General features: G+C 42.2%; 1 protein-coding gene across 1 annotated transcript in view; it reads left to right on the top strand.

Moving 5' to 3' along the window:
- LOC115153223 (E3 ubiquitin-protein ligase NEURL1-like) overlaps window positions 1-24305 on the top strand; it is an 82964-nt gene that overhangs the window by 6398 nt on the left and 52261 nt on the right. The window contains exons 2-3 of the mRNA XM_029698436.1: window positions 2916-3163; window positions 3661-3982. Coding sequence (XP_029554296.1) covers window positions 2916-3163; window positions 3661-3982 — 570 coding nt within the window. The remainder of the gene's footprint in view (window positions 1-2915; window positions 3164-3660; window positions 3983-24305) is intronic.

Here is a 24305-nt window from a genome sequence, read left to right as displayed (position 1 = left end):
ATTCATAGACTGAGATACTTACTAGGGGACACAAGTCTTGAGCGGGGCGTAAATTTACAGATCTAGGAAATACCAGCTGTACCAGCCTTCCTGTATCTGACATAGAAACCACTCGGATTGCCCGCGTCTGGAGACTGGAGGATATTCCCCCTCTCAAAATGGGCACTGAGGCCTTGAACGGTCGGTGTGGTGATGCCGCAGACGCATGGGGGACGCGCAACAAATTTCAGCCGGTACCCCGACATCACTGTTTGCATGATCCAGAGCAACACTGCGCATGTGTGCCATTTGGTTAGAGCAGTCAAGTGCCATCTGAAGGGGTGCCACATTGTGGACTGGGAGAGATTTGGTTATTTTTCCCTTTACATCACTCTCTAGCACCATGTGTCTGAATGTGGAGAAGGGACACTTCATTGATCCCACATGTGGAAGACACAACACTTCTGACACCCATAAACAATGTTGAACTTTGGGTTGACACAAATGTGTTTATACACCAAGGTTTGCCTGAAGCCTGGTCTAATCTGGGTTCGAGGGCTCTAGCAATCAATGATGAACTCTGATTGGCAGTGCCTCTTGGGGGTTCATCTGTCACAACGAGCCTCACCCGGATTAGGCAGTAAAATGCGTCCCAATAACCAGCTGCCACCCAGCGCATTAAAAATGGACCCAGTGGAAAACCTTAATTATAGCGGTTTTCATACCCATCAGTCATAGGTACCAGTGCCACAGCACCTTTTAACCCAGCTGGAAAAGGGATGGACAGCTCTGAAAAACGGACTCCTTCTGTGGTAAGACGGGTGAATCGCAATTTAATCTTATTCCTAGGAATGAAACCAATCGCCTATAGAAACCCATAACCTGTATCACTAAGCACCTCATAGGGACTAGTGAGTTACAGGCAGGAATCAGCAATGAATGCCAGTAATGACCCACCTATGGGAAGGAGTGCCCCCTTGGGGACCGAGAGCGAATCGCCCAATTTATTACTCTCATCATGGGGAGATTGATATACCCCTTGAACCCTGTGAACACAATGGAATGTGGGGTAACAGGCATTCAACATGGACAAGCTTCCAAACTAAGTTGTGCTTCTGTGAGACTGTCAAGCCTGGATGAAGCCAAAACCCTTATTTGTTTTATTGATTTAACAAGGCAGGTCAGTTACAAACAATTTTCTTATTTACATGACTGCCTACCCCGGCCAAACCCAGACAATGCTGGGCCAATTGTGCACCGCCCTATGGGACTCCCAATCACGGCCGGATGTGATTCAGCCTGCATTTGAACCTGGGACTGTAGTGACACCTCTTGCACTGAGATGCAGTGCCTTAGACCGCTGCGCTGCTCTGGAGCCAATGGACACAGGTGACTCGGGCAATGGCGTCACAAATGTTTTTGTGAAGGGCTGCACCGGTCACTCAGATCCGTGCTGAGGCCCCTCGTTCCTGGGGTTACCCAATCCAAGTGTTCGGAGACTGCTTCCTCATCGGAGGTTTCCTGCAAGCCCCACATTCCTCCGACTCCAGGAATTTGTAATCGGAATAGGATTGCCATAACGCTGGAGGGGAGATATTAAGCTTCATTAGCCGGACGTTATGCATGATGAGGCTTCTAATCTAAGCTAGGCTAGCTAGCCTCTTTGACCGCAGCACGGTCTGTTTAGAATAACCAAGCGACTTAACACTAGATACGTATACTAAACAAAATAACTACCCAAGCAATTCACCTTTAGGAAGTTGGAATAGCCAGCAGTAGCTAGCTCACCTCTGCGAGTTAGCTAACCTGGCTAGCACGCTATGCAGGGCATGTTAGCTAGCCTGGTCTCGAGTCTACATAGGACCGGATCACTGAGATGGGACCAGGACCCTTCTGAGAAGACGCAAGCGGTGCTTAACCAAGGCAGACACAGGCGGCGGGAAGATACCCACAGAACCTTGTCACCCTCTCTCCTTTGAGTAGCCTCCCATAACCGGCAACTGAGCGCACAGGAGCCTGGAGACATAAGACCAGACCAAAGACCCAATCCATCTCCGCGTCTTGCAACTCAGACTCCGCTGAGGTACAGGCACCCGGGAGAGGAAGTCGCTATCGGAAACACCAAGCTCACTAAAGAATGCTACACGATTGTCAAGAGAACCTGTGCCGAGGACTAGTAGGAGAACAGTGCCTCACACTTATCACCTGTGGAAGGCGGGGCTCCAGAGAGGCGTGGATTTCATTGGCCTTGTCAGGCGTGATTGTAGATCCTTAAACCGAAGTCGGGAGAGTGCTACACCCCATAGTGTGTTGTACCGAAGTTGACTGACTGAAAGGGAACATCTGTCTGTTTTCCAAATGTTGACTGTTCTTGCCAGAGTATTATCATCAGCGCTAACTGCTGCTCTCAAAATCTGTTATTTTCTCATGTACATATATTCAAGACTCATGACCAAACCAGTGCCAAATTGGCAAGATGTGGAATAGCAAAAAATATAGGCGTTACAGGAGATTGCCTATTACAGAAATGACCTCATTTGTATGAGTTTCTCGCAGCTGCACAATTCTCTCTGCTTACCAAGCAGCTCTTCTCGATTTTCTCATTAGATAAAGAAAATTTGGATATGACTAACATCTTTATTTCATTTTGTTTGCACTCCTTGATAGGATTTCTGAAAATGGAGCTTGAGTTAAATGCTTACTAAAGGACATTACACCCAGTCATCATCACAACATTGAAGAAAGAACGTTTTTTGATTGTGTGTGTACTGCTAATGCATTGCTATATTGATGTTGTGCATATTTATACAGTGGATGCCATAGACAACAGCTGGAAATATTTAGGTTCCTATATTTTGTTCAGTAATACTTTTCTGATCTCTTAAGTAATGTTTTTGTAGATATAACTAACTCCCCCTATGCTTCCTGCTTTTCAGATTCTCTGGGTGGCCCCTTCCCCACCACGTCTCACCGCTGCCACCATAAGCCCACCAAGAGATGTCTGCCTATCCAGCAGTGTGGGGGCAGCAGGTCCTCCTTTCCCCTGCTCTTCCACCCTAGTGCCAAGGGCTCCCAGATCGTCATGGACATGGCCCAGAGGACCGTCAAGAGACAGGCCAGCTTCTGCAACGCCATCACCTTCAGCAACCGGCCCATTGCCCTGTTCGAGCAGGTCCGCATCAAGGTATGGACAGACTGGGAGGTGGACCATGTTTATCAGCAGAAACTCTTTCATCTCTTTCTTTTAGTCTGTTTTCCATAAATGTTTTTGTTTGTCTCTCTCACTATGTATTTTGCCTTCATTATTCCCCTGATTCTGTGTGGGCCAAAGCAGCATAGCAAACGTTTCCACTTCACCTATCAGTCCATCTATGTCTCGAAAGAGCATGGGAAGCATTGCCATGTGAGCCGTACTGTTATCTTGCACAGTGAAAGCAGTGTAAATGGAGGGTTTAAATGAGGTGAGACAAGAATAGCCAGTCAGCAGATGATAAACAGACATGTCTATTTTTGTTGTTGTTTACCATTTTGTTAATCAAAGTTTTAACATATGGCCAACCAGAATGCGGAGTGAAATCTTAGACAAACACGACTAATGGAATGGTCTTTAGGTTATTCACCAGCTTAACTCCCTTTATCATGCTTTAAATGGTACAAACCCCTTTACCTGTTCTCCTCCAGATCACTAAGAAGCAGTGCTGCTGGAGCGGAGCCCTGCGTCTGGGCTTCACCTCCAAGGACCCATCCCGCATCAACCCAGACAACCTGCCTAAGTACGCCTGCCCAGACCTTGTCTCACAGAACGGATTCTGGGCCAAGGCCCTGCCCGAGGAGCTGTCCAACGAGGGCAACATCATCTCCTTCTGGGTGGACAAGAAGGGCCGGGTCTTCTACCGTATCATTGACTCTAGCCCCATACTGTTCTTCTGCGGGGTCCATGCCTCAGAGCCACTCTGGGCTCTCATAGACGTCTACGGCCTGACAAGAGGGGTCCAGCTACTGGGTGAGTTTCACAAGGAGAAAGGACAGTGTAATGGCGGCTTATAATGCTTCTGGTCATACATTGTTCTGTCTGATTTGAGATTAGTTTACAATTCAAATTCATTTTGATGAATTTCCCAGATTGACTAGTGATGGCAAGTGGTGGTTGAATGTTTAAAATGCTATGTGCCTGGTCTAAGTGCGGTTGGTTGTTTGGTGATGTCACTTTTTGTAATACTGCTCTACTTTTCCCACACGCAATCATATCAAAATAGTCCATTGGAAAAAAGATGGGTTGCACAGTTGTTAGCATATAATAAATGCCACCATAGTGGAATTTGAGAATCCCTTGGGAATAGGGTTGCACATTTTGGGGAATATTCAGAGGTGGAAACCTTCTGTGGGAATTAACGGAAATATATGCAAATTAAAATAGCATTTAAATGTAGATGTTTTTTGCATTGGATATATTTACCATATCATATGGAGATAGAAACATAAACCTTTAACCTTATCATAAGTAAACATAATTGCAAATGATTAAATCCTTCCAATAGAAATAAAAAAAACTATTTAGTAACGAGTTGAACTTTAATTAAATGAGTTGACTCTTCACATGGGATGATTTCACTGAACAACAAAATAAAGGGAATATTGAATGATCCCCAATGATCCATCGCATTTCCCAAAAATGTTTTCAACATACATCTGTAAAATGATAACCAAAGCTTTAGTTTCTAGACTGTCTTCCTCTCAGGCTTCCATGTCTTCTCCCTGGACATCCTCAATGTCCACTTCTAAGGCCTCATCTTGTTGTGACTGTAAGGCCTCATCTTCACTGTCACTTTCCAACCTTATTGAGGATGGCTCGTTGTCAGGCTCAAAATGCCTCAAGTTTTTCAACCCTTGTATCAGTCAGCCTGTTGCGTGCTCTGGTTTGTGTGTTTTCCCAAACAAGGACCAGTTGCTCTCTGAGGCAGCTGATGTTGGTGGGATTTGGAGGAAGATGGAGGCAACAGGGGAACGAGCCTCAGATTCACAAAGTCCCTTCCACCAGGTGGCTGATAAGTTATGTTGGCACGACTGCCATATTGCATCTCCATCCCAAAGCCCTTGCTGCCAAGAACCTTGCCCTCATCCAGGCCAAGATGGCGAGGCACGGTAGTAATGACACCATAGGCCTTGTTGATCTCTGCACCAGAAAGGATGCTCTTACCAGCATACTTGGGGTCCAACATGTACAGTGAGGGGGAAAAAGTATTTGATCCCCTGCTGATTTTGTACGTTTGCCCACTGACAAAGAAATGATCAGTCTATGATTTTAATGGTAGGTTTATTTGAACAGTGAGAGACATAATAACAAAAAAAAAGAAAAACACGTCAATAATGCTATAAATTCATTTGCATATTATTGAGGGAAATAAGTATTTGACCCCCTCTCAATCAGAAAGATTTCTGGCTCCCAGGTGTCTTTTATACAGGTAACGAACTGAGATTAGGAGCACACTCTTAAAGGGAGTGCTCCTAATCTCAGTTTGTTACCTGTATAAATGACACTTGTCCACAGAAGCAATCAATCAATCAGATTCCAAACTCTCCACCATGGCCAAGACCAAAGAGCTCTCCAAGGATGTCAGGGACAAGATTGTAGACCTACACAAGGCTGGAATGGGCTACATGACCATCGCCAAGCAGCTTGGTGAGAAGGTGACAACAGTTGGTGCGATGATTGACAATTATTTTGTGTTTCTTCCATTTGCAAATCTCCCTCGGCCTGGGGCTCCATGCAAGATCTCACCTCGTGGAGTTGCAATGATCATGAGAACGGTGAGGAATCAGCCCAGAACTACACGGGAGGATCTTGTCAATGATCTCAAGGCAGCTGGGACCATAGTCACCAAGAATACAATTGGTAACACACTACGCCGTGAAGGACTGAAATCCTGCAGTGCCCGCAAGGTCCCCCTGCTCAAGAAAGCACATATACATGCCCATCTGAAGTTTGCCAATGAACATCTGAATGATTCAGAGGACAACTGGGTGAAAGTGTTGTGGTCAGATGAGACCAAAATGGAGCTCTTTGGCATCAACTCGGAGGAGGAATGCTGCCTATGACCCTAAGAATGTCATCCCCACCGTCAAACATGGAGGTGGAAACATTATGCTTTGGGGGTGTTTTTCTGCTATGGGGACAGGACAACTTCACCACATCAAAGGGACGATGGACGGGGCCATGTACCGTCAAATCTTGGGTGAGAACCTCCTTCCCTCAGCCAGGGCGATTTAAAATGGGTCGTGGATCGGTATTCCAGCATGACAATGACCCAAAACACACGGTCAAGGCAACAAAGGAGTGGCTCAAGAAGAAGCACATTAAGGTCATGGAGTGGCCTAGCCAGTCTCCAGACCTTAATCCCATAGAAAATCTGTGGAGGGAGCTGAAGGTTCGAGTTGCCAAACGTCAGCCTCAAAACCTTAATGACTTGGAGAAGATCTGCAAAGAGGAGTGGGACAAAATCCCTCCTGAGATGTGTGCAAACCTGGTGGCCAACTACAAGAAACGTCTGACCTCTGTGATTGCCAACAAGGGTTTTGCCACCAAATACTAAGTCATGTTTTGCAGAGGGGTCAAATAATTATTTCCCTCATTAAAATGCAAATCAATTCATAACATTTTTGACATGTGTGTTTCTGGATTTTGTTGTTGTTATTCTGTCTCTCACTGTTCAAATAAACCTACCATTAAAATTATAGACTGATCCTTTCTTTGTCAGTGGGAAAACGTACAAAATCAGCAGGAAATCAAATACTTTTTTTCCCTCACTGTACGCTGCGGCGTGTATGGGCTTCAGGCAGAAGTTTTCACATTTTTTTATGTATTTCAGAACTGCAGTTTCCTCTGCTTGGAGCAACAGTGAAGTGGGCAGGGCACTATGAATATCTTCTCTTACATCTGCAAGCATAGTCTGAACATCAGACAGGATGTCATTGTCTCCCTCAATCTGTGCAATGGCTACTGCTATAGGTTTCAGGCTGCTTAACACTCTCCAAAAATACATCCTCCAGGAGGATCCTCTTGATGGGGCTGTCCATATCGGCAGACTGATATGGCAATTTCTTGGAGAGACTCCTTCCCCTCCAGGAGACTGTCAAACATGATGACACCAGCTTCAATGTGGTGCTCTTATTCTTATCACTTTGCTTGGTGAGGTAGATTGCTGCAATAACTTGATGACCCTTCACATACCTAACCATTTCCTTGGCTCTCTTGTAGAGTGTTTTCAGTGCCATGTTGTCCTTAAGGAGCAGATTCAATGCATGAGCAGCACAGCCAATGAGGTGATGTGAGGGTAGGACTCCTCCACTTTAGACCAAGTAGCCTTCATGTTCATAGCATTGTCTGTCACTAGTGCCATTACCTTCTGTGGTCCAAGGTCATTGTTGAGACTTCTAGCTCACTCAGGAAAAGAAAAAAAAATATGTATATATAAATAGATAAAAGAGAAGCAAATGGGTCTGATGTGTTCAATTAAATGGGGAACGAGTGATTTCCTTAAGTTTCTTAGATGCTCAGATATGTTATGTTATGTGTGCATGCACAGCTTCACTAGAGACTTAAATTACAGCACCTGGTAATCACTTCACCGTAGACAATCATCAGGAGCACACAGCCCGTTGGTATGTAACTGCGAACTACTCAGTCTAGCATTGATGTTTAAGTCACTTATATGTTTGTGCACTGAACGTTTACCTCACTGTGTCGGTGTTAGTTGGCCGGGAGTAACTTGTAGCTCGCCGGGTGCGGTAGCTCAGCGACCCAGATGCTATATAGCATTAGGCTATTATTATCAGCCATTTGCATTGTGCTGATTGTTCGGAGCACTCTGCTGGTTTCTGGTGGCGGTGGTGATAGCGGTGGTTTGGTTCGGTGATCCATGGTGGAGTGCCGCATTATGTTACGTTTGTGTGTAAATCCTTTGGACGAGTCATGTGGTGGCATGGGTTCTGTGTCCTGTGACAGCGTCCATAGCAACCTGTGACGGCAGAGTCACTGTGCGCATGCTCCTCTGGCGCTGGGCATTCTGGGTGATGTAGTCGATGCTGTTTTAAGCCAGATTCGCCACATCTTTGATGGTGTTGCAGGCTTATTTGATTTATTATTTACATTATTATTATATTACTTGAATAACATACTAAATAATATATCTGAATAATATATTGTCATTACTTGTTTGTTGTATTTCAGGTTTATGACCTGTGGTCATTTGATTTAAAATAAAATTAAGGACAAAACACGAGTCATGACATTGTGTGCTTCCTGGTGAGCCTTTTCGGAGGGCTAAATAACGAAAATCCGAACAGTCATTGATGACTGCCTTCAGCTCATCTGCAATGTAGAGACTGGTGTCTGTTGTCCCTTGTGTCTGTGCTCTTGTAGAATACTGTTTGAGGGGTAAAGATGATGTAGTTAGTTATTCATTGCCCATGAACATTTGACCACCCATCAGAGATGATTGCAATACAGTCTGCTTTCTCTATGATTTGCTTGACCTTCACTTGAACTCCATGGGACTCTGCACCAGCAATTGAGTAGATAAAGCATGTCTGGTTGTAGGGGTGTATGCTGGGTGAAGAACACTCAGAAATCTCTTCCAATACACATTGCCTGTGAGCATCAGAGGTGAACCAGTTGCATACACAGCTTGTGCAAGACATTCATCAGCATTTCTCTGACTACGTTCCTCCATTGAGTCAAAAAAACTTCTGATTCCAGGAGAAACATGAACTGTTGCTATCGATAAGGTGTCTGATTCATAATTTTCACCTTGAATAGAAGTAGGGGGACTTTTGTCAGAGATTGCTTGTTGTGAGCGCCGAGGGAACTTTATGCACTTGGCCAGATGATTCTGCATCTTTGTTGCTTCTTCACATATGATTTGGCACAGTATTTGCAAATGTATACAGCTTTTCCTTCTACATTAGCTGCAGTGAAATGTCTCCACACATTAGATGGTGCCTGTGGCATTTTCCTTTAAAGATGAGAAAAAAATGAGTAGAAAAAAACCAAATACAATTCCATGTACAGATAAATAGTTTCGAACAGTTAGATTAACCTTTCTGGCGCAGGCGTTCCGCTAGCGACCCACCTCGACAACATCCGGTGAAATTGCAGAGCGCCAAATTCAAAATACAGAAATAGTCATAATAAACATTAATAGAAAATACAAGCGTTATACATCGGCGTAAAGGTTAAGTTCTTGTTAATCCAGACGCTTTGTTAGATTTCAAAAAGGCTTTACGGCGAAGCATACCATGCGATTATCTGAGGACAACGCCCCTCATACAAAAGCATGAAAAACATTTTCCAACCAAACAGATGCATCACGAAAGTCAGAAATAGCAATAGAATATATCGCTTACCTTTGAAGATCTTCATCTTTTTGCAATCCCAAAGGTCTCAGTTACACAATGAATGGTCGTTTTGTTCGATTAAGTCCTCTTTTATATCCCACAAATGTCTGTTTTTTATTTGCCGCGTTTGATTCAGAAATACACCGGTTCCAACTCGCCCAACATGCCTTCAAAGGATCTAATAAGTTACCTATAAACTTGGTCCAAACATTTCTAACAACATTTCTAATCCAACCTCAGGTACCCTAAAATGTAAAGAATTGATCAAATTTAAGACGGAATAAACTGTTTCCAATACCGGAGAAAAACAACACGGAGCGCGCTCTCATTCACGTGCATCAAAAGACTAGAGTCCACCTGAGTGACACTTAGAAAGAATGCGACTACTTTTTCAACAAAAAAAGGAACTGCTATCTGGGTCCTAATAATTTGGCTTCCCCATAGAAAAGCATTGGAAAATCCAATGACCTCAACAAAAAATAAATCCTGGATGGATTGTCCTTGGGGTTTTGCCTGCCAAATCAGTTTTGTTATACTCAGACATTATTTTAACAGTTTTAGAAACGTTAGTGTTTTCTATCCAGTACTACCATGCATATCCTAGCTTCTGGGCCTGAGTAACAGGCAGTTTACTTTGGGCACCTCAGTCATCCAAACTTCCGAATACTGCCCCCATCCCTAAGAAGTTTTAAACATCTCCTTTGTAAGATAAATGTTTTAAAATGAAACATGTATGGAAACAGGTGAATTAACAGTCCTCAGTTAGCCGGCTCAAGCAAGCTAAAACCCACATGGTAGCAAAAACGAACTAGCAGAAATTGTTAACAAGTTTGAAATGATTTGCTGTAGGCTAATTAGTTTTTGTTTAGTTAACAAAAAAGCCTCTGTCATATAAAATATATTCACCCCACCCACTGACAAACTCTGCTCCTGTTATCTGCCCAGAGACAGGAGACGCGTCAATCCGCTTTCTGAAGGCTTTAGAGAGCCAATGGAAGCCTTAGAAAGTGTCACGTAACAGCACAGCTACTGTAATTTCGATAGAGATGCAACAGAAGGACTACAAATTGTCAGACAGGCCACTTCCTGCTTGTCATTTTCTCAGGTTTTTACCTGCCATATGAGTTCTGTTATTCTCACAGACACCATTCAAACAGTTTTAGAAACGTTAGTGTTTCCTATCCAAATCTACTAATAATATGCATATTCTCATTTCTGGGCAAGAGTAGTAACCAGTTTGAATTGGGTACGTTTTTTTAATCCGGCCGTGAAAATACATATATATATATATATATATATATATATATATATATATATATATATATATATATATATATATATATATATATATATATATATATATATATATATATATATATATATATAGATACCCCAAAAATATATGGGGGAATTGGAAATGATGCAACAATTACATTGATGGAAGCAATAATGTTTCCACAATATTAAGCTGATCCACCCCTTATTAAAGTGTTTTTTTTTTAAGCCATAAAATGCGTGTTCTCCCTACTTCCACTCACACTACAACCAGCTCTGCAGCTGCATTGAATGAGTATAGCAATGTGTTCCGATAAGTTGCATTATTATTAGCGGTTTGTCTTTTTTATGTCAAGGTATATTTCACTTTCTCTGGTCATAGGTGTAACAACATTAATTGGTGCATGAGGCGCAAATAATGCAGTGCGACTTTGCCATCAGCTCGAAGACTGTCCCCTTTTCTCAGCGGAGGGAGGGAGAGCAGAGGGACGGTGAGTCAGGTGAGAGGCAGCCTCACCACTGCTCCCTCCCTTCCCCTCAGACTGACCATCAGATGCAGGTCATCAGTCCAGTAAAAAATTGTTAATTAATTGTAATGCTCACTCAGCTGTGCCTCGCAAGTAATACAACAAATAATCTATTACCAGTGTGAACATATACATACATTTTTTAAATAGAATTTCAAAATGGTCTGAAAAGAACAACTTTGGCAGGGCATTTCATACATGGCAATATGCAGTGATAATGTATTGGGCCTATAAGTTACTGCACACAACTCATTGCTACATAACTGTTTTTAACTGGTTAATGTTGCATGGGCTTACATCTTAAATCATGTTTTTTTTTTATCTGAGTGGTACAGTAGATCTCTGCTTGCATTTTGACTCAATGTGATCTTGACTCACCACTGCGTTAGTGTGTTTGTATTAGGCTGTAGTGCAAGGATGGCCATGTCCATGCATGTTGGGGTGTCAGAATACCCTCCTTGAATCTTGATGTGTGTGCTTCAATGATGTCCTCCTTGCTGGGTTTTGGGTTTGAGCAATTTTGTCAGCCAGACGATGGCTTCTTCCACAGGATTTGGGCTCCCTGTATTTGTCCATGAGTCTCTGCAGGACGCGCTCTATCAGGTTATTCCTGAATCTTTGAGTGGTGGGCTGATATATTGGCCGTGCAATCCAGTGTTTTGATTGTTTTGGGAGACAGTGTTGAATCTTGGAGTGCCTGGAAAGAGATGATAAACCAGTGAATTCAATCTAAACACAAAGACATTGCCGAACATATGGAACACTTCTTGGTTTACTACATTGCATTCAGGCTGGGTTCAGTTGATCAGATTAGTGTAGTTAGTGGATATAGTCAGGCCTCACTAAAAAAGGGTGCCTTTGAGCACACTTGAAAGGGAGCACAATCCCCCAAAGAAACCCCCAACTTTTCCCAAGTCAACCAGGAGGGGCAATTAAGTTACCTTTTTGGACAGGCCAATGATTACGTTACCATCCCAATATGACATAACATGTTGACCAAGTATCTTGGATGGGCCAATACCTTGTCCTTTCGTTAGAATAAAACTGTCTGGATAGGCCTGGGATTGCATTACCATCCCAGGACAAAACAAGTGCTAAAATGTAAACCAGAAAATGTATGGCATTGTTTGAGTACTTACCAGCAATGGTTGAGGCTTGTCTTCTTCTGTTTCTGAATGTGATGTTATTCCAGCAGACATGGAGTCCGTTCCTTGTGGACTGTCCACAGCAGGCTCGTCTCCTATCTCAACCGGAATGAGAAATATAGGGAACAGGACATGTTGCTATTCATTTGAGAATAAACAAAGGAGAACACACTTCAAGGCCATAATAGTTGTTCTGTTTGGGTGGCATGCTGTCATCTATTACCTGGCTAACACTAAAGTCAAGTCAATGTATTAATTTCCCAAGCATGTGAAAATGGTATACTTAGTTAGAAAATAATGGCACCACTCAATTTTGAATAATGAAAAAAGGACAGCACATAGTTTTGAGCATTCTTAGTCATTTTGTTGTACTCTGCTATATTTTGGCTTTGATAGGAGGGCATTCACAAAGATGTAACGGTTGACAGGGTGACCACGTCCCACATTTCGTCCCTTTAACCCCATTCCGCAACCAAACAATCATGTCCTGCATTTTATCAACAAATTCAAACACCACTAATTTAGGAAAAAAGTTTCATTTTTCCAGTATTTTGTTCAGACATGACAACCTACCTTTTTCAGTCAAGGATGTGGTACTGGTAATGTTAAACACTTCTCCAATCTTTGTTGCAATCTGATATTCTGCACAAGATGAGATGGAGGTCAATGTCATAGGCCTCTCGTCAACCAGTCACATTTCTCAAATGCTTTCAGGGTAAATTCCAGCTAAACTTGGAGAGGACAGTTAGGCCCAACTACTTACAAAAAGCGTGCTTCTGAGGAAGAGCTACAAAAATAAGTAATAGTCGTATTAGCCAGAAAGATGGGCTATAAGGTAATTTCATCAAACTTGTGAGGCTCTCCATGCTCATTAGTTGCTCATTCAACATATTTGCTGCTACTTCACTCAATCCCATTTTAGAAGTCTCCCTTAACTGTTTTACTTTCCCCGAGACCACAATAGTTTCCTTGGCCACATATTCCCAGATTTTCATAAAACAGCCACACGTGGTCCCTTGTTTCTGCTTCGCCCAATTTTGCGCGAGGCAAAAGAGTAGGCTAGGTGCGCTTCAATTAACTTGTTCGGTGCAGCGGGAGCAGGGGTGTAGTGCTGCTGGAATGCACCGGAGCATCAAGCTGCCACTTCTCACAATGTTGCTCATTTGAGACTCGTTTCAGGAAACTAGGCGGGTCATCACTTCACAGGAGCCATTTGAAAGTAAACTTTTTTAAATAAATTGTTTTAATCAAAATGAGTTTTATTGGAGAAATGCCTTCTGTAATGTGAATTTTCATGTGACTTAGTAACTAACTTGTATGCCATCTGTAAATACTAATAAAATTGTTAAATTACGAGCCTAGTTGGTTTAGCCACGGAAAAAGACCCACAACCTTCCCGCTAGCCTGATTGGCTGAGATAATGAGTGGACTGGACATGCCGAGAGATGAGTTCTAATTGGTCTACCATGAAGCACGCTTTTGTCAATAACATGAGCTGGTCAGTATGTGTAGATAATCCTTTCTAACACTGCGTTTTTGAAAGATATCACATAGTAGAACTGCATAAGTGTTGCTCTGCACTTTCTGGAGGGCCAAGTTTTGAAATCAGTGGAATTAGAGTATGATAGCTAAGGAGATGGAGAAAATTCTGGCATTTTGATTGCAAATGGGGTCATAAAGATAACAAACAGAAGGCTGATGTATAAAACACCTGTCTCCAGTTTACGTCTTGGGCAACCATGGCATCCGTAACAGAGATTGATAAGGGTCCACCCATGTAACGGTAACTAACTCACTTGTGTACATCGCTCTGGTCCGTACAATTTACCTTATTTTAGCGCCCCAAAAAAACGTAATACTTCCAGATCAACTGTAGTATCAATACCATTTGTAAAGCACAATTTCTCCCCTTTCCAACAAAATCAATGACGAGCCCTTCATTATCTCTGCATGATTCAAGAAGGCAATGAGCTCCGTCGGGTCTCTCTTAAAGTGGCGAGTGGGGAAGCAAAACCTATTACGTGATAGTGAAAGTGAGAGATGTCGTGTGGGGAAACAGCTTTTTTTCACCCAATCTGCCCAATTTATCATCTCTAAAATGTAAATAAAACACTAAAGCGTTTATATAATGTCATTACATACCTATTTGAATCGTGTTGTTAGGGCAACACTAAAGTTATCTTCAGAAGTAAACAGTGGCTGTCGTGGCTTTTGAGAGTCATGATGGCTTGCCTTGATGACGCAAGAAATGACTAGGAATCCCCCCTTACCCTGTCCCTTTCATAAATTTACAAACTCACCCGTAGTATAAACCAGCCTTTAGTCTTGAAAGCTTTGGTTATTTAGTACATGGCCTCACATGTGAATCCTTAAAGAGATGGGTGGGAGAGAGGGTGTGAACAAAGAAGAGCTCTCCAGTAGGTGTACCAAATATTCAAGGGCCATTTTCTCAAAAGTGAGGTTACAAGTTTATCAACTTTCAAAGCAGAATTACTTTCCCATTGTTCCTCAACTGTAGTGTATGATATACAATTTTCTAGCTCTGAGTCTCTACTTTTATCCAATGGAAAAAACATAATTTAAAATGTTCCTGCAAAAGACCGAATCAAGCCGGTCGGTCACGTTTAGTGAAGTTACATCAAAGTTGAATCAATGTCTTGGAAGATCACATTGATTAATGAATGTTCTGCATAACAGAACAAAATATAATAGTATAACGTTACTGTCACATTTTTGGATGGTCAGCTGAATAGTCCCCCAAACTTTATCATGTGGCCAAAACTGCAAATGTCTTTAAAAATTCACCCTCTTGTCCCACATTTGGGTATATTACATGTGGTCACCCTACCTGGACAGCCTATCAACGACAAAATTGACAGGCCTATCTAATTTTATCGTGAGAATAGCTAACTACAATTCATTCAAATAATGTAAGATCGTCACATTAAACCACATTCCACTTTGTTCTGTCGTGATCAGGCCCTTTGTTCAGGCACTGATCAGGCCCTACACCCAAACAAGGGCACTGCGTTCATCCACCTCTGGCCTGCTCGCCTCCCTACCTCTGAGGAAGCACAGTTCCCGCTCAGCCCAGTCAAAACTGTTCGCTGCTCTGGCACCCCAATGGTGGAACAAGCTCCCTCACGACGCCAGGACAGCGGAGTCAATCACCACCTTCCGGAGACACCTGAAACCCCACCTCTTTAAGGAATACCTGGGATAGGATAAAGTAATCCTTCTAACCCCTCCCCCCTTAAAAGATTTAGATGCACTATTGTAAAGTGGTTGTTCCACTGGATATCATAAGGTGAATGCACCAATTTGTAAGTCGCTCTGGATAAGAGCGTCTGCTAAATGACGTAAATGTCTCCACTGATGGGAGTTCTGTATCCCTCAGGAAACGTCTCATCTTGGCTTGTCAGTTCCATCCTCTCAACAGTCCCTCAATAAAAAATAATCAGAGAAAACTACTAACTTTCTGAGGTCCTTGGTTGGAGTGTTATCTATATTCAGGAAACTAGCCTTTGTTTCAATCGGTCCGGATCATTCAATTGAAGTTTGTGGAAGATTATAGCCGACCACTAACTTGGTTTGTTATTGCAAATTTTGTAGTGATGGTAGAATGTCGATTTAACACAAGTTTCACCACACTTAGCTACTTGCTAATGAAAGCTAGCTAATAGCTTGAAAATACTTCCAATAGTGTCAACAATCTTCAGTCACGGCTGCGAGGTAAAAATATTGCCTTTGATGAGCAATGTCAGTCTGTTGATGTACTCCTTCTGTTGGGTTTGTCGTTGATGTACTGTTCTCACACTTTGCTTACTTAATATCTAGCAAACGTGTTCAAAACTGGCCAGCTGTGTTGACACTCATGCACAGCCTATCCTTGTGTGCACCATCTCAGCGGATGAATGAAATGCATAGTTCAGAGAAAATGTTTTTCAAACAACTATAATCAAAATATTAATTGTAAAGAATACTTTGAGTACAAAGTGCCCAGCTTTGGAGTAGTTAGGTCTATTTCCCTGCATTGAGAGGAGCTGGCTAGTAGATACCCAGAGACTTCCAGCAATTGTGCTAAGCTAACTTCAACTTCCTTCAAACTGCACGCAAATATAAAAATGGTATCCATGAGTTTGCCTGACTCTTGGTAAGTACAGTAGGAAAATACCAAAGTATCCCTTTAAGCCTAGTTACTCTCATAATTGTCTACACTGACTACCCAGCTGCCCTTTCACATCAGCCTTAGCCCTAAGTCAAGTTAAGGGTCACTTCCCTATCCCACTTCGTCTATAGCCTAAAAACATCACCATTGAAGAGCATGGTATATCTCAAAGTGTTAGTATTGCCCCGGTAGTTGGCCACAGTTTAACCTCTTTGGGCTAGGGGGCAGTATTTTGACGTCCAGATGAAAAGCATGCCCAGAGTAAACTGCCTGCCACTCAGGCTCAGAAGCCAGGATATGCATATTATTGATAGATTTGGATGGAAAACACTCTGAAGTTTCTAAAACTGTTTGTATGATGTCTGTGAGTATAACAGAACTCATATGGCAGGCGAAAACCTGAGACAAATCCAACCTGGAAGTGGGAAATCTGAGGTTTGTAGTTATTCAAGTGCTTGCTTATCCAATATACAGTGTAAATGGGTTCATATTGCACTTCCTAAGGCTTCCACTAGATGTCAACAGCCTTTAGAACGTTGTTTCATGCTTCTACTGTGAATGGGGAGAGAATAAGAGCTATTGGAATCAGGTGTCTGGAAAATTGGCATGAGCTCAGTCATGCGCGTGGCTTTGAGAGCGAGCTGAGGTCTTTTTCATTTCTTAAGACATAGGAATTGTCCGGTTGGAATATTATTGAAGATTTGTGATTAAAAACATCCTAAAGATTGATTCTATACATCGTTTGACATGTTTCTACGAACTGTAATTGAACTTTTTTTGACTTTTCGTCTCAACTTAGTGCATTTTCATTTGGACTGAAAGCGCAAACAAAAGGGAGGTATTTGGACATAAATATGGACTTTATCGAACAAAACGAACATTTCATGTGGAACTGGGATTCTTGAGAGTGCATTCCGATGAAGCTCAAAGGTAAGTGAATATTTATAATGCTATTTTTGACTTTTGTTGCCTTCACAAGATGGCGGGTATCTGTATGGCTTGTTTTGGTGCCTGAGCGCTGTACTTAGATTATCGCATGGTGTGCTTTTGCCATAAAGCTTTTTTGTATATCTGACACAGCGGTTGCATTAAGGAGACCTGTATCTTTAATTCTATGTAAAACACTTGTATCTTATATCAACGTTTGAGTTTTTCTGTAAATTGATGTTGCTCTCTGCAAATCACCGGATTTTCGAGGCAAAACATTACTGAACATAACTCACCAATGTAAACTGAGATTTTTGGATAGAAACATGAACTTTATCGAACAAAACATGCATGTATTGTGTAACATGAAGTCCTATGACTGCCATCTGATGAAGATCATCAAAGGTTAGTGATTAATTTTATCTCCACTTCTGCTTTTTGTGACTCCTCTCTTTGGCTGGAAAATGGCTGTCTGTTTTTTTGTGTTTAGGCGCTGACCTAACATAATCACAAGGTATGCTTTCAACGTAAAGCCTTTTTGAAATCGGACAGTGTTGTTGGATTAACAAGAAATGTATCTTTAAAATGGCGTATAATACTTGTATGTTTGAGGAATTTTAACTATGAGATTTCTGTTTGAATTTGGCACCCTGCACTTTCACTGGCTGTTGTCAAATTGATCCCGCTAAAGGGATTTGATCCGTAAGAAGTTTTAATTAAGCAGTACTTAGTCCCTTAAATATCAGTCGGCCATATCAAAGTCTGCCCCAGTGATCTGGCACATGTGCTCAGTTTCCTAGCAGAGGGGACATTTTAATATTTAATGATGCCAAATTTCACCTATTGTGCGTCAAGCTATTATCATACAATCTGTCAGGAGGTTGGTCCTGTAGATAGGGGTGAGTTTAGTGAAAAAAACAGTGCTTTGGAGTACGTGATTTTGAGAGATGACCTTTATTTGGTTGTTTAAGTAAACGTGAAAGAAATGGAAAATCTGAGAAAAGAATGGACCATTTTCACATTGATCTCAAGGTTTGTAGTTTATGGTGACCATAAGGAATCTAAATGAGGAAATGTAAAACTTTTGCATGACATGGCATGTAATTTGAACTAATGTGACCAGTTCAATCTCCTAAATCTTGTCCAGCTCCACCACTGAGGCTTAACGGTCTTCCATCTGCGTGACTATCTTGTGACTAGTTTTCATCAGAGATTTGTGCAGTCTCAGTGCATACAGTTGAAGTTTACATACACTTAGGTTGGAGTCATTAAACCTCAACCACTTCACAGATTTCTTGTTTACAAACTATAGTTTTGGCAAGTCGGTTAGGACATCTACTTTGTGCATGACACAAGTCATTTTTTTCAACAATTGTTTACAGACAGATTATTACACTTAGAATTCATTGTATCACAATTCCAGTGGGTCAGAAGTTTACATACACTAAGTTGACTCTGCCTTGTAAACAGTTTGGAAAATTCCAGAAAATGATGTCATGGCTTTAGAAGCTTCTGATAGGCTAATTGACGTAATTTGAGTCAATTGGAGATGTACCTGTGGATGTATTTCAAGGCCTACCTTCAAACTCAGTGCCTCTTTGCTTGACATCATGGGAAAATCAAAAGAAATCAGCCAAGACCTCAGAAACAAATTGTAGACCTCCAAGTCTTGTTCATCCTTGGGAGCAATTTCCAAACGCCTTAAGGTACCATGTTCATCTGTACAAACAATAGTACGCAAGTATAAGCACCATGGGACCACGCAGCTGTCATACCGCTCAGAAAGGAGACGCGTTCTGTCTCCTAGAGATGAACGTACATTGGTGCGAAAAGTGCAAATCAATCCCAGAACAACTGCAAAGGACCTTGTGAAGATGCTGGAGAAAACAGGTACAAAAGTATCTATATCCACTGTAACACGAGTCCTATATTGACATAACCTGAAAGGCCGCTCAGCAAGGAAGAAGCCACTGCTCCAAAACTGCCATAAAATAGCTGTTTGCAACTGCACTTTTTATTTTTTACCTTTATTTAACTAGGCCAGTCAGTTAAGAACAAATTCTGATTTTCAATGACGGCCTAGGAACAGTGGGTTAACTGCCTTGTTCAGGGGCAGAACGACAGATTTGTACCTTGTCAGCTAGGGGATTCAAACTTGCAACCTTTTGGTTACTAGCCCAACGCTCTAACCACTAGGCTACCCTGCCACCCCATGGGGACAAAGATCATACTTTTTGGAAAAATGTCCTCTGGTCTGATGAAACAAAAATAGAACTGTTTGGCCATAATGACCCTCATTTATGTTTTGGAGGAAAAAGGGGGAGACTTGCAAGCCAAAGAACACCATCCCAACTGGGAAGCACGGGGGTGGCAGCATGTTGTGGGGGTGCTTTGCTGCAGGATGGACTGGTGCACTTCACAAAAGAGATGGCATCATGACGATAGAAAATGATGTGACTATATTGAAGCAACATCTCAATACATCAGTCAGGAAGTTATTAAAGCTTGGTCGCAAATGGGACTTCCAAATCGACAATGACCCCAAGCATACTTCCAAAGTTGTGGCAAAATGGCTTAAGGACAACAAAGTCAAGGTATTGGAGTGGCCATCAAAGCCCTGACCTCAATCCCATAGAAAATTTGTGGGCTGAACTGAAAAAGCGTGTGCGAGCAAGGAGGCCTACAAACCTGACTCAGTTACACCAGCTCTGTCAGGAGGAATGGGCCAAAATTCACCCAACTTATTGTGGGAAGCTTGTGGAAGGCTACCGGAAACGTTTGACCCAATTTAAAGGCAATTCTACCAAATACTATTTGAGTGCATGTGAACTTCTGACCCACTGGGAATGTGATGAAAGAAATAAAAGCTGAAGTAAATAATTCTCTCTCCTATCATTCTGACATTTCACATTCTTAAAATAGTGGTGTTCCTAACTGACCTATGCCAGGGAATTGTTGCTCTGATTTAAATGTCAGGATTTGTGAAACTGAGTTTAAATGTATTTGGCTAAGGTGTATGCAAACTTCCGACTTCAACTGTAAATGTAGCTGCATGTGTCTTCTCTTTTGAATAATCTGGTGTCTACCCTTTCACATTTGATGGATTGATTTTATATCAGTTACATTAGTGTAACTGAAGCAGTTCCTCAGTACCAGCCCTAAGGAGACTGCTCTGTGCTATACATTCATTTCCTCTCATATTTGTTGAGGCAAGACTTGGGTGATGTGGATAATAAATAGTGGGTAGTGGCACAATGCTATATATTCTATTAAGATGGTATGTGTAAATAAATGCAGTAGAGAAGGGGTGGAATGTAGAGTTTTTAAATCACTGCCTGTTCAATTCAGTTTAATTCCACATATTCAGTCACCATTTCCTCTAGGGACTTGCTTTAACATGTCACATAGAGAAAACCATTTCTGGTCAAATATACAGCACAGTAGTGATATATAAAATATCTTGAATACATTTATGTTGAATTAACCAATGATTTCAGACTTTTCATAACCAATATCTGTTATCTTGTTTTTATGACCAATGGTGGTGTTCATGTTGTCTGCATTCCTGGGGTGTTATTCCTCAGATCTCTGAGGATCTCTTGCTCTGTTTCATCTCAGGCTGCTACAGTATCAGGGGAGTGTAGCTCAGTAGCTATAGCCACCCATGTGAGGAGTCAAAGGTGATCCAGAGGCTGGTGCGACTGCTTGAAAGCAAAGATGGTGTTTCATAACCAAGGAAGCTAAATTCATCTGCCGGAATCAAACTGAGCCTCGGGGGTCTTCTAGACCAACAATGCTGCCCCTGCAATTTAAGTAAGATCTGTTACATCACTAGGCTGTCTTCCTACTCACAAATATCAATACAGAAAGGCTTGGTTATTATATTGTTATAAGCCAGTGACGATAAGGATACACTTAGCTAAGGCTAATCCAAAGCCCTATAGAAAGATTAAGAAAAGGTTTCCTCTAATACAGTACATTATCGAACTGGTGGTTTGGCGCCAGGATGCTGCTTGGACGAGCAGTGTTATTCGCACATTATTTCCTTTTGCCTGGCATTTTGTTTGGTACAGCCTGTCCGACCTCAGAAACAATTTTGTACCATATAAATGGTGCCCAGACAACTTTTTCTGAGCCAGTCGAAATCACCCATCAACATCATTATCATGACATATCCCAGTAGAAAAAAAGCTCTAACGAAAATGCTGCAGGTTCAATGTTTGACGTGACTGAGTTTGCTGAAGTTGGCTAGCTAGCAAATGACAAGAATGTTATACAGCCTGCATAACAGCTATTTTGTTTAGAACAGAAGACCTGGCCTTTTGCATAGCAACTATGCTGAAATAATTTATGACTAGGTCGTGTCTGTAGCAGCATGACTAAAAGCACTAACAACCAGATTTTTTACTTTGCTATTGCCTTTGGAGGTTGTTGTTGTTAGGGTGTGACAACATGAGGAAGACAGCGGTGTGGATGCAAATGAAGCTGGCCGTCATAAGGCTCAGAAATGAAAATCAATCAATCAGGAACGTTGCAAAAACCCTGGGCATGCCAAGTCAACAGTTTGGTTCATCATTACCAAGAAAAAAACAACCGGTGAACTCAATTATGTCAAAAGACCCTGTAGACTGAGGAAGACCACTGTAGTGGATGACCGGAGAATACTCTCTATGGTGAAGTAAAACCCCCCTGACAACAGCCCAACAGATCAAAAGCACTCCCTGGGTGTAGATGTGTCAGTCTACCATACGTAGAAGACTGCACCAGCAGGACTATAGAGGATACACTACAAGATGCAAACCACTGATAAGCCTGAAGAACAGAAAGGCGAGATTACAGTTTGCTAAAAAGCACCTAAAAGAGCCCCAAGAGTTCTGGGAAAATGTATTGTGGACAGATGAGACAAAGAATAACATGTACCAGAGTGATTGAAAGTGTGGAGAGAGAAAAAGACATGCCCATGATCCAAAGCATACCCCCTCATCCATGAAACATGGTGGAACAGGCTCACTTGTCTTCATCGATGATGTGACTACAGACAGAAGTAGAACAATGAATTCTGAAGTCTACAGAAATATTTTATCTGCTCAGATAAAACCAAATGCCTCAACTCATTGGATGGAACTTCATCATGCAACAAGACAATGACCCTAAACATACTGCTAGAGCAACGAAGGGGTTTTTGTTGGCCAAAAAGTGACACAGCCAGTCAAGGATTTTCCAATCACCGGATCTGAATCCAATTGAACATGCATTTTACATGCTGAAGAGGAGACTGAAGGCAATAAGTCCCCGATACAAGCAGGAACTGAAGATGGCTGCAGTACAGGCCTGGCAGATCATCACCAGGGAAGATATCCAGCGTCTGGTGATGTCGATGCATCGCAAACTTCAAGCAGTCATTACATGCAAAGGTTATGCGACCAAATATTAACAATGATTACTTTATTCTACATGGTTAAACTGTCCAATGTTTTTTGATGCCCGAAAATGGGGATGGACTATGTACAAAAGCTTCTATAATTTCTAAACGGTTCATCCGATATGTATGAAATTCCCTCAAATTAAATCTCGTCAATGATGGATCTTGTCCATCATTGGATCTTGTCCATCTTGTCAATGATCTCAAGGCAGCTGGGACCATAGTCACCAAGAATACAATTGGTAACACACTACGCCGTGAAGGATTGAAATCCTGCAGCGCCCGCAAGGTCCCCCTGCTCAAGAAAGCACATATACATGCCCATCTGAAGTTTGCCAATGAACATCTGAATTACATTACATTTACATTTAAGTCATTTAGCAGACGCTCTTATCCAGAGCGACTTAAAAATTGGTGCATTCACCTTATGATATCCAGTGGAACAACCACTTTACAATAGTGCATCTAAATCTTTTAAGGGGGGGGGGGGTTAGAAGGATTACTTTATCCTATCCCAGGTATTCCTTAAAGAGGTGGGGTTTCAGGTGTCTCCGGAAGGTGGTGATTGACTCCGCTGTCCTGGCATCGTGAGGGAGCTTGTTCCACCATTGGGGTGCCAGAGCAGCGAACAGTTTGGACTGGGCTGAGCGGGAACCGTGCTTCCTCAGAGGTAGGGGGGCCAGCAGGCCAGAGGTGGATGAATGAATGAATTATTCAGAGGACAACTGGGTGAAAGTGTTGTGGTCAGATGAGACCAAAATGTAGCTCTTTGGCATCAACTCAATGTGTTTGGAGGAGGAGGAATGCTGCCTATGACCCCAAGAACACCATCTCCACTGTCAAAAATGGAGGTGGAAGCATTATGCTTTGGGGGTGTTTTTCTGCTAAGGGGACAGGACAACTTCACCACATCAAAGGGACGATGGACGGGGCCATGTACCGTCAAATCTTGGGTGAGAACCTCCTTCCCTCAGCCAGGGCATTGAAAATGGGTCGTGGATGTTTATTCCAGCATGACAATGACCCAAAACACACGGCCAAGGCAACAAAGGAGTGGCTCAAGAAGAAGCACATTAAGGTCCTGGAGTGGCCTAGCCAGTCTCCAGACCTTAATCGCATAGAAAATCTGTGGAGGGAGCTGAAGGTTCGAGTTGCCAAACGTCAGCCTCGAAACCTTAATGACTTGGAGAAGATCTGCAAAGAGGATTGGGACAAAATCCCTCCTGAGATGTGTGCAAACCTGGTGGCCAACTACAAGAAACGTCTGACCTCTGTGATTGCCAACAAGGGTTTTGCCACCAAGTACTAAATAATGTTTTGCAGAGGGGTCAAATAGTTATTTCCCTCATTAAAATGCAAATCAATTTATAACATTTTTGACCTGCATTTTTCTGTTTTTTTGTTGTTGTTATTCTGGCTCTCACTGTTCAAATAAACCTACCATTAAAATCATAGACTGATCATTCCTT

The sequence above is a fragment of the Salmo trutta genome, chromosome 18 (genome assembly GCF_901001165.1).
Source record: "Salmo trutta chromosome 18, fSalTru1.1, whole genome shotgun sequence".
NCBI classification, from domain to species: Eukaryota; Metazoa; Chordata; class Actinopteri; order Salmoniformes; family Salmonidae; genus Salmo; species Salmo trutta.
The sequence above is the reverse complement of the archived record's forward strand: the minus strand, read 5'-3'. Positions and strand labels throughout refer to the sequence as shown.